At 55.0% G+C, this 10,998-nt stretch overlaps 1 protein-coding gene and 1 long non-coding RNA gene across 3 annotated transcripts; one reads left to right on the forward strand and one right to left on the reverse strand.

Moving 5' to 3' along the window:
* Positions 1-670: 670 nt before the first annotated feature.
* Lbx1 (ladybird homeobox 1) lies at positions 671-4,803 on the reverse strand. Of its 2 annotated transcripts, XM_087584194.1 has the most exons (3): positions 4,596-4,803; positions 2,898-3,630; positions 671-2,259 (listed from the first exon to the last, which is right to left on the reverse strand). In XM_087584194.1, the coding sequence occupies exons 2-3, from the start codon at positions 3,220-3,222 to the stop codon at positions 1,730-1,732; spliced, it is 855 nt and encodes a 284-aa protein (XP_087440320.1). In that variant the 5' UTR covers positions 3,223-3,630; positions 4,596-4,803; the 3' UTR covers positions 671-1,729.
* On the forward strand, positions 3,969-9,759 carry LOC120100042 (uncharacterized). The gene is made up of 2 exons (XR_015648222.1): positions 3,969-4,247; positions 9,002-9,759. It is a non-coding gene; the product is annotated as an uncharacterized LOC120100042 (long non-coding RNA).
* Positions 9,760-10,998: the final 1,239 nt, after the last annotated feature.

The raw sequence follows: 10,998 nt of genomic DNA on the forward strand, positions 1-10,998 counted from the left end.
TTCAGGAAAGTGAAAGCGGCCTGAGCCCCTAGCCCAGCCACCCAAAGCGTACTAAGAAATCCTGGAAGAAGTCCCGGGACACCTATAGTTCTGCTGCTAGTCAAGCTCTGGCCCACCATTTGTAAATGTTACTAGAAATGTACTACAACCCCCAGACCCTTTGGGGTTCGCTTTCCTGAAAGTCCACGAGTGCAATTCAGCATGTCCTAGTTGCTGATTCTCAAACCAGGCTGAAGCCCTCAGGACATGACCAAAACTTGGGAGGCTCCGGGCTCCACCCTGATCGTCCACCGAGTGGCACCTGCCTGAGTGTCCCCGTTTAGCAGGTGTCTGGGAAGCACAGGTAGACTGCGGAGGTCAGGAATGAACACAAAAACCGCAGGACAAGTCATGCCATACCTTGGTGCCTTCCGTGTACAAATAGTTTTCTGTCACTATTGCAAGCCTAGCTTTTTTACCCGGACCCGACGAAGCAGGCTTCTCAGTCCATTTAGTAGCTGCTGCGTGTTTATAGGCCTGCTTGCCTCTTGCCCCTCACTCCTAAGCCTGCCCTGAAACTTCGCCCAAATCTCCAAGGCTGGTAGGACCTACAAGGGGTAATCGGGACAGTCTTAACCTACGGCTGCTTTGGGTAAAAACGGCCCATTCTCGCAAATGCGGTCACGGTCCATTCTAGTAAAATGGCAAAGACTTTATTTATCGGAGAAAGAGGCCTTGGGTACAGACGGAGAAAGAGAGGGCAGGACAGGAGCTGGGATGGGGCGCCTGGAACCCACCCTCACGGGGCCACCCTCAAATGGCCAACTTGAGACAGGAGAGAGATGTTGACAGACAGACCCAGAGCTACGGAGGAGGTGAGGGTTAGCGCTTGGGTCTCCCTTCTTTAGGTCTCTGTCACATGCAAAAAAAATTCTAAAAAGAGTAAAAAATAATTCTAGGGCTTTGGGTTCTGTTTTCGATGATTGGTTGGATGTTTCCTTGCTTTTTTCCCTAATAGCCAGACTCCAGCAATCAGTCCGAGAAAATGCAGGAAGGTTTGGAGAAATTTTAAAAATAGTTAGTGGGCATTGGGAGACAGACACGCCATCGAAAACAGACTTCTCTCGCTGAGGAAAGAAAAGATCGATTTTGAAACTTGCAAGTCAAGGCCCGGCTGTCCCCCTCCCCACCCCCTTCTCACGCAGGGAAAAAAAAGGCAGAAAGAAATTAAAAGTCAACTGTAATAGGCCGAGGGAGGCGAGCGGACCGGTGCATTCGCCACATGCAGAGAAAAATTAAAACAGCTTCTAGACCGCAGGAGTTAGTGTTCGCCGCTCTCGAATCCGCCTCACCGTCAGCCAACCCGGCAGCACCGGGGCTTTGAAAACATGGAAATCTCTGAGATTTCAAAGAAAATAATAATAATCATAATAAAAGAAAGAAAAAAATCAGGCTGTAGTGGAAGGAACCCACTATATAGGCTTAAATATTTATACAGAAGCCATACAGAATTGCACGGCGAGGGCTTCCGGAGCGGCGGAGGCCGCGTGTGACGGCCGGCCCCGCCGGCCGGCCCGGATTTATTGCTTCGAGAGGGAAGAGGCGACTGTCAGGGGCCAAGTCCGGCCCCGGGACAAGGGTGGAGGCGGGAGGTGCAGAGGAGGTCCCAGCTCCCCTTAGCGGTCCGGTCCGGGAGGCGGCGGGCATGCGGGCACCGGGGGCCCAGGCGGCAGGAGGTCCAGGGTGCAGCTCAATCGTCCACGTCGATCTCTTCGTCTTCCTCATCCTCTGAGCAGTCCTGGCTGCTGGCCCGCTGGTCCGTGAGCGGAGAGGCGGGAGAGAGCTGCAAGGGCCCACCGCCTGGGGCCTGCGGGGCGCCTGGGGGGAGCGCCGGAGAACCCGGCCTAGACTTGGCTCTGCCGCAGCCACCGCCGCCGCCGCCGCCGCCGCCCGAAGCCTCCGAGTTCTGCTCGAGTTCCGCCAGTGCCACGATGTCCATCTGCCCGCTGGGGCCCAGTTTCTTGGCAGACTCCACGTCGGCCTTCATCTCCTCCAGATCCCGCTTGAGCTTGGCGCGCCGATTCTGGAACCAGGTGATGACCTGTGCGTTGGTGAGGCCCAGCTGCTGCGCAATTTGGTCGCGGTCTGCAGGGGACAGGTACTTCTGGTATAGAAAGCGTTTCTCCAATTCGTATATCTGATGGTTGGTGAAGGCCGTGCGTGATTTTCGCCGTTTCTTGGGCGTCTGCCTCTGCCCAAAGATGGTCATCCCATCGCGGCCTGGAAAGAAATGACAGTGTACGCTCGCGACGAGGGAGTCAAGACCCCACCCAGGCTCTCTCCCACAACTCTCCACCCGACCCAGGCCCTTCTCTGTTGTTCCCTCTCCAATTTGATTCCACTCTCTAAACCTGAGCAAACTGGGCCATGGGACACCTTCTGTCTCTGGTCTCCCGAAAGCCGCTAGGAAAAAATTGTTTTGGTCTCTGCCCCTAGCAGTTGGTCTGAAAGATCTAAAGTCTCATAGAGTACAAGGAAACCATACAGAGAGTCCCCAAATGCGTTGTGAACACCGATTCTCCACCCCTTTCCAATGGCCGGACTCCACCCTACCCAGGAGTTGTCAAGAAAAAAAAAATTCACCCTCTTCCCACTTCAGGAGTAAGTGTAGGAGTCCAAACGGACGGGAAGCCTAGTTAGCCAGCCAGACTCCGGGGAGAGTTTGGCTTCCCACACCCTCTCTCAGATCACCCCAGAGGTCCCTAGGAAATAGGGTTCTGCACCCCTATCTCCAGTCTGAGCTGCAGAAGCCAGGACTGGAGGGGCCTGACAGCCGGCGTGGGCAGAGGCAGGGGGTACGAAGTGCAGGACACTGCGGGTGGGCGACTGGGCGCTGGGGAATCTAGGCTTGTGCCTACCTTCGGCTGCCTGCAGGACGCTGACCTCCAGCCCCTTAAAGGTCTTGCTGGCGAGCTCCTCCAAGGCGCACAGCGGCGAGGTCTGCGAGAGCAGAGCGCGGCCCGCCAGGGGCAAGCCGCCCGGCGCGTGCTTGTCCGCGGCCGCCAGCAGGTGCGCCGCCCCACACAGCGAGTAACTTCTCCGCACGGACGGCTTGTTGAGGATGTCCTCGATGCTGAACGGCGTCAGCGGCTTGTTGGAGTTGGCAGGCGGCGGCAGGTGGTCCAGAGGGCTGCGCCGCCGCTCCTCCCCCGGCGCCGCCTTGCCGTCCTCCTTGGAAGTCATCTCGGCCTCGTTTGGGGGCCCGGCCGGGGCGGCTCGGGCCGGGGGAACCCAGCCCGCGGGCAGCTCGGGCGCCGGGCGGTGCGAGAGGAAGGCGAGAGCCAGGCAGGAGGCCGCGCCGGGCAGGGCGCGGATGGGCAACGGGCCGATTAGAGCGGCGACCCAGGCGAGCGGAGCAGCGCGGGGCCCCGAGAGGAGAGCGCTGACGCGGGCGCCGCCACCGCCACCGTCGCCGCCACCGCCGGGGTTTCCAGCAAGCCCGGGCCGGAGCCGGGAAGCACCGCGCCGGGCTCCAGTTTCGCCAGCCCGGGTGCTATTTAAAGGTGTCAGGTGGCTCCGCCGCGGCAGCTCCTGGCCCGGGGTCCTGGCGGCGGCAGTTGGAAGAGCCGAGGCGAGGGCGCCGATCCCGGACTGTGAGGGGAGGCGGAGAGACGGGGCAATTGACTACTGCTAACAAGTTAGCCTTGATCGAGGAGTAATCAATTATCTGCAGCTGCACTTCTCTTTCTTCGCTCTCCCTTCTTTCTCCTCTCCCTTCTTTCTCTCTGTTCTCTCTCTCTCCCCCTGTCCTCTCTCTCTCCCTCCCTCCCTCTCTCCACTCCACTCTGCTCCCCCCGTCCCTCTCCTTCTCTACCTCTCCCTCGCCCTCTCTTTCACTCTCTGTCTGTCCAATGCAGGCGGCTCTAAGTTGGGAAGCTCATTAATTAGCGGGCCGGGGGTAGGAGGAGCCGGCTGGAATTAGCCTGCCTAATGCGCCTGTCAGTCCCGGCTCTACACCGTGCTCGGCCTGAGATGTTTGTAAATTACATTAGAGGTGCCTTTATTGCTCCCGAACCTGGGGTGACTAAAAAGCCACCGCCCCCACCCCAAACTGAGAGCAGTGCTCTGGGCACACCCGTCTCCCACCGGCCTGGCGGAGATGGCAGCACCGGCCCGGAAGTCTCATGCTGTGCAAGCCGGGGCTGTGAAGCTAGAGAAGGGTACCAGGAGCCCCAGCCGCGGAGTGGCGCGGTCGCCGCGCGGGCCAGGTAAGAACTGGAGCCCAGGCGGGCCCCGCTGCTGCCCAGCGTGGACTTTGATGATCCCAAATCAAGAACCCCAGCGTCCCTATTCTTACACTCTCTTGTCCCCCAACCCCAGCCCTGGGCTGTGAGCCCGGGAGAAGGAGAAGCTGAAGACTCCCGGGGCTGGCCCCTAGGAGGTCAGAGCGGGCTTCACAGCCTTGGGTGGGCGACACGGGACAGAGGTGGGGATCCTAAGGGCTGGGGGAGGGGAACAATTGGAGAGCTCAGTCTTCCCCACCCGGAGAGGCGGAGGGAGGAGTTGGCTGTTCTGCACGCCTCTCCCCTGATCTGAGCCTGAGGCGGGCGCCCTACCTCCTCCTTCAATCTTGCACACTCTTTCCTCCCGCCGTGGCTCTCCGGGCAAGCTAGGGCCACCGCACGTCTGATGACGGGCGTTTGACGGAAACTCCGCCGGTGTCGGGGTTACCCGGGCGGGTTCCCGGCTTTCCCGCTGCTCTCTGCCCGGGCCAGGGCCGGGGCCCCGCTGCCCGCCCCGCCCAGCCGGGCACAGGGCTTGAGTGTACAGCACGGCCCGACTCCAGCTGTTCCGGATGCGGGGTGGGGGCCGGGAAGGGGCCGGGCCAGGGCTGGAGCTGTGCTCTCTGAAACTCGCAGCGAGGCCGGAGAACCTGGTTTGGATCCCAGGGCCCGGAACCTCTGAATATTAGGCGAGCATTTTGTGTGCATCGTTATTTGAAAATATTTGTGTGTTTTTTTTTAACGTGTGTATTTGTGTGTGGTTCTCCGTGTGTCTTTCTTTAAACGTTTATGGATCTCTAGGCATTCAGACGGGTTCAACCTCAGCTATGCCTTTCTTTTCCCTTGAGATGCGACAGTGGGGCTGTGCTCTGGGGCCCTCTTCTCTCTTGCTACTCCATCTGGTTTATGCTGGGCCCTAATTTTCCACTTCTTCTCTTGAAAAAAGGAGGAAAGTAAGAGCGTGTAGGAACCAGAAGGAAGAACGCTTCCTCCCTTCACTGGCTGCACACACCAGACCCGCTTTGTTTGTAAACTCCTGAGTGGTCTGTGTGGTCCAGAAGCACAACTTGAGCCAGAGAAGGGTTCCTAGAGCAGCTGGAGAATTTGTGAACCAAGGCAGGGAGTGGGACAGAAAGAATGGGACCCTCCACATAGGAAGGGGGGCTTAGCTGAGCTGGGGACAGGAACAGGCGGGGGTCCTTATCTTTATTTAACCACTCGGGAATCATGGCTTTGTAGCTGTCGGGAGTAGGAAAAAGAAATCGTACCTGGAGGCCCCAGTGTGATGGGGGACTGGCCTGCTTGGGAAGGTTAGAAGCCAGCTTTCTGCCTCCTTCCCAGGCTTCACCCTGCATTTTCAGGAGGTGGGGAGAAGGTAGAGGGTGCTCTGTGACATAAATGGTAATAATGGAGCTTCTACTTCCCTGAGCGCCAAAGATCCATTCCAGGTCCCATGCCTCATCCACTGTCTCCCACTTCTCATCCCTCTGCCATCCCTGATGCCCTGGAAGCCCTGAGGAGGTGCTAAGCCTACTAGCAGGAAGGTCTAGGGACTTGTGGAGAGGAACAGGAGGGAGAAAAGGCCAGGGAAGCCTTGAAGGAGGACAAGATAATCCGCTCTCCCCTTACTTCCTGCCCTCAGGACCCTGCCCCTTCCTGTTATATCACCAAGCCCTCGATAAAGACTAAACCTTAAAGTAAAGCCCAGCACTGCGGCTCACCTCCCAGTTTCTGAAGACCAGGTGAGTTGAGGATTCCTGAAAAACTGCCAAGAGGGAGCGGAAGGTGAGCTAGGGAGCAGGGAGCAGAAAGACCCAGGCTCTCTGGGATCTTCGTTCATAACTTGTCAATTTCATTGACATTCTACCGTCATTTGCTCTTTTACCTCCATGCACCTCCCCTTCCTGCTTTGCCCTATCCTGTGGATTTGCTTCTTTGGCCTAATTGGTTAGCCTCTCAGCCGGACTTACTAGGAGCTCAGCATGTCTGAGGATGCAGGGAACTGTGGTACCACCTGGCATTTTGATGTTTCCATTCATTTTGTCCAGATTAGTTGTCCAGGCCACCTTAAAACCCGTTTACTTGTCCCAGCCACCTTTTCCTCAACCCAAAGGCCTACCCTATCTCTAACATCACAGCTCTCAAAAAAAAAAAAAAAAAAAGCGTGTGGTAGACCAGGGTCATCTAGAATCTTGGGAACCCAAATCTACTGGCCTTTGATACCCCTTCTGAAGAGCAATGGGGTATATTCTGACTGGGCGATAAAAGCCCCCTTTCCCCACCCTCCTGCTAGAGGTTGAGATCCTTGGAATCAGGAGACTCCAAGCAACCTGGATCTACCCAATTCTACCCAATTCTAGGAGACACCTAGTTCTTACCCATCAAAAATGTCAGATGAGTTTCCATACAGCAAATAAGGTCAAACGGATTGTACATGGTGGAGGGGAAAGGCCCTCTGCCAGACTGTGCTCTCTCAGAGGAGTTGAGAGATCACAGAAATCAAAAAGGAGAGGAATCAAAAAAAGTTCAGTAGGAAGATGTGATCAGAAGAAACCCAGCCATCAAAATTCAGACTGTGTCTTCCAATCCTCATGCCCTCCTGAGACCCCCACACTGGGGTGACAAAGACCCTTACACACCCTAGCCAGTCCACCCAGGTACTTTTCAGCCGCGGCTGGAATCTCCTCCTCCTCCCCAGAGGGACCCCTACTGCAAAGGCAGTTTCCCCTGTGTTCATAAGCATTGAGTTATTGTTCACTGATCACAATGCTAGAGCCCATATTCCATCTCCGAAGAACTGCTCATCTTCTAATGTAGGGACTATCCCAAACAAAGAGGGGGAATAAACAGCCTGTGAACTATCATGGAGTCGTGTTCTAAGGGAGACCCTGCGGACTCAAATGAAACAAGTCCTTTCTTAGCAAAGGATAAAAATTCACTTAACCCATCCCCCAGGTTTATCAGACTGGTTAACCCAGATTGCTTGGGTAGCCCCATTCACTTCCACCATCCACTCTCAAGCCAGAGTTCCTTCTGGAGAGAATGGTCTGGGTCTGGCATCACCCTCTGTAAGTAGTGACCATTAGTTCTGATGACTTTTGTCCCATAGGGACTGCGACTTAGTCCCTGAACTTCAGAGAGTCCTTCTGCCATAGAAAAGTCTTCCAAGTCCCAACAACCTGGCTGAACTAGGATTCACCATTTTGGGTTTTATATTCTGTCCTGGGCCATGTCTATAACAGGAACAATAACCTGGCTATAAATAAAATGCCATAAGTCCTTAACTTTGCCTGGTTCCCAGATAAGCTTTATTCATTTGTTACTTTACAACTTTTTGAGGTAGTTATTACCAATATTCTTCGTTTTACAATAAGGAAAATGGGGAACAGAGATGGTCAGGAGCCCTTCTAAGGTCATGCGGTCCGTTTGGGATTAATTGGGATTGGAACACGATTGTTCTCAGACTCAGGTCTGTGTTTTTATTCTCCGAGTCTCTTAACCAGAGGTCTCTCCAGGCTCTGTGAACAGGTTTCAGGAGTTCGGAAGACCACAGACGGACACTTTGTGTAAACTTCATCTAAAAGTCTGAGTGGACATATTTTTTCCTGTGGCTAATATTATATAACGCAGTGGATTCTCAAAAGGGTTGGAGAGCCAGAAAAGGCAAAGGGCAGAAGGAGGCCGGTGGGGGAAGGGAGGCAGGCCAATGGGGAACAGGAGGGAAGCTGCCTCCTCCTCCCAGGCCTAGGAAGCAAGAAGCCAGCTGCTCCAAAAATCAGGCTGGGCTCCAAGCCTGCTTCTGAACCTGCCCGGCTCTCCCTTGCCAGGCACAGCTCTTCTGACCTCTGCCTGTGGCAGTGGGGGCAGGGTTTGTGTCTGGGCTATTCTTTGGGGAGCACATACACGACTGCGCCCCCCCTTCTTGGGTGGAATGAATTCCTTTAGATCGCTGTGTCAAAGCACTTCCTTCTCCTGGATGGAGGGACTAAATGTTTTTTGGAAGACATGAAGGAAACACTGACATACAGACACCAAATGATCCGAGACAGGCTGGGACGCAAGAGTCTCCCAGAGATGCTTCAGGTCTATGTGGTACCCAGTCTCTACAGCCTCAGAACAAACTTCTCTTCTCTTTTTGTTCTAGGCCTTTGCTCCCCTCCTCCAGGGTCAGAATGGCCTCTGCCCCTCTCTTCCTGGGAATGCAACTCTTTCCCTACGCTAGTGCCCAATTCATCACCTTGGGGAAGTCCTCCAGGCCTACCCAGCTCCTCAACAGACCCCCTGAGAGCCACTGTCACATTGCCAAACACGTGATGGCTTGTCTGTCAACCCTTCTGCTTCTCTCTCCATCTGTTTTGTGAACTTGAGGAGGACAGGACAGCCATTTCTCTGCGCCCCCCCACACCCCTGTGCTAGCCGGGGCAACGCACCAAGGGTTTCCCAGGTATTTGTTGAATAAACTAAACAGATAAGGGACAAAGAGAGTCAGGCAGAGGACCTCACTCAGTCTTGGCCCCTGAGAGAAGACAGAGAGTGCAGGAGAGGGTAGGTACATTGTTTTGGTCAGCTGCGTGCAGACGGGTGAGACACCCTGCTCCTCAACCTCCAGTACTCGAAGAAGGGTTCAGAGGCTTCATTTTTTAATGCTTTTTTTGGAGGGGCAGGGGAGCTAGGATCTGGGTCCAGCTGTGACCTGACTAATAACTGGACTTCGTTTCATTTTGTTTTGTTTTAAACAGGATTGATTCCCTGCCATGTGATGGGCTCAGACATGGAGAGGAAGAAGAACGGAAGATTGGGCTGGAGCGAGGAACAGAAAGGAGGGGGCAGAAATTGCACCCACTGTGTCCCAATAGTCCGGGGGTCTGTGAAGAGGGTAAAGAACCCGGTGTGTCTAGGCGGGGTTCACTAGTCCTGTTCCAAGCAGAAGTTGGCATTAGTATTGCGCTTTGAAAAACCAGAAGCGTTTGGGTCGGTGGTTAAGGGATAATCGTTTGGAAGCAAGGGAAAAGACAAGATAAAGGTGTCCGCCCAGGAGACGTGGCCTCCTGCTGTTGCCTAGGCAGTGAATTACTGGCCTCAGAGAGAAACCCCAGCCCCTGGTGCACCCCTGGAAGGTTATTGGAATGCCTTTGACTGAAGGGGTTGAGGAACAGCACCCTGCACTTGTGGATGGGCCAATCGGGCAGGTTCCCTTCTCTCTGTCACCTTCCAGCTTTCGACATTCTTTTTTTTTTTTTTTTTCTAACTGCGTAACCCTGTTAATGGTAGCCGCACTCTCCACCGAGGTTTCCCTGCCTTGGGGAGGGTGCTGGGCACAGAAGACTTCGAAGTCTGGGCTATTATGTCTGGTGGAAAGGCTGGGGCAAGGAAGCGGGAATGGAGGCCAGGGTACCATGGAGCGGGTATTGGCGGCTAGGCGGGTGCGCGGAGGGGAGGGGGCGGGAAGAAAGGCCTGAGTCAGGCTTCTCATAATAAACGGCACGTGAATAATTCAGCAGCCTGGGGGATCATTGCATTAGCACCACGGCCACCCCATACCGCCCTCGCGAGTGCGCCGAGCAGCGGGCTCACCAAAGAGCGGAAGAGAGGGGTAGAAGACCCCTTGCCCTCAGGCATCCTAAATTATGCCCAGGCCAAATCCTACCAGCACCCTTGTCCTGGTTCACCTTGGACTCCTCTAGTCAGTGGCCACCTTCTGGACAGTGTTGCCCCATCTAAGGCTCTAGAGTGCTACCAGACCCTGGGCAAGAAAAAACTGGCCCAGCTGGAGCCAGGGTAGGAAAAGAGGATGGAGGCGTCTGCACTGAGAAAGCCTGGCAGCTGAAGGGCCCTGACGGAATGCGGATGTGGCTTTAAGCAAAGCGGAGGGACAGGAGTTCCTCCAGAGCTTGGGGCCCGGTTCCCTCCAGGCTGCTTTGGGCCATTGGGATTTCCCTTGAGATTGAAATGAGTTACTGGCAAAGCAACAGAGCCCTCCGTGGGCTCGAGTCCCCAGGTACCTTAATCCACGGCACCCGCAGGTCCAATGTCCACGGTGTCAGACATCCCCCACTCCCCCGCCCCAAACCAGCCTATCCTGTCCCTGGAAGGAAGAGCTAGGCTACTCGACTGGTTTCCTGGTTTCGTTCCCCAGAATCTTCCTGCTCCTGGCCTTGCCCGCTTTCTTCACACCCTGGCCTCCTGACCTAGAAGGCTGCAACCACCGAGTCCCACATCTACCTACGCCTTTAACTCCTTCAGAAATCAGAAAGATTTCTCCATCTTCTGCCCGTGCTTCGTATTTCGTTCACTTCGGTGAGATCAACCCCTCCGGTTGGTTCTTCAGCTGCCTGGTCCTTTCTTCTCCTCTCTCCCTCTTAGTGAATCTTGAGCCAGGACCCTCACTCTGTCTCCATCGGTTTCTTCAAAGTGTGCGGCACAGCCAGATCCTGGGGCAGGAGGCCGCTCACTCAGCCTCAGACCTGCTCTCCCGCCACCCCTAATACAACACACTTCCCTCAGCAGACCTTTTCCATTGATTATCGATTTGAATTTATTCTGAGGAGCTTGGTCCGCAGACTTGGTTCCTGGGAAAGCCCGACTTTCTGTGCAACTCCTGCAGACTTATAGCTACAGATGAATCTTAGCTGGCTGTGTGGCCTTAGGTAGGTCTTAACCTCTCTGAACCTTGATATCCACCCTTGTGGGGAAGATTTAGGAAGGTTTAAGAAGACTAAGCATTTTCTTTTGTTTA

This window comes from Rattus norvegicus, chromosome 1, assembly GCF_021556685.1.
Source record: "Rattus norvegicus strain SHRSP/BbbUtx chromosome 1, alternate assembly SHRSP_T2T, whole genome shotgun sequence".
In the NCBI taxonomy this organism is placed as follows: Eukaryota; Metazoa; Chordata; class Mammalia; order Rodentia; family Muridae; genus Rattus; species Rattus norvegicus.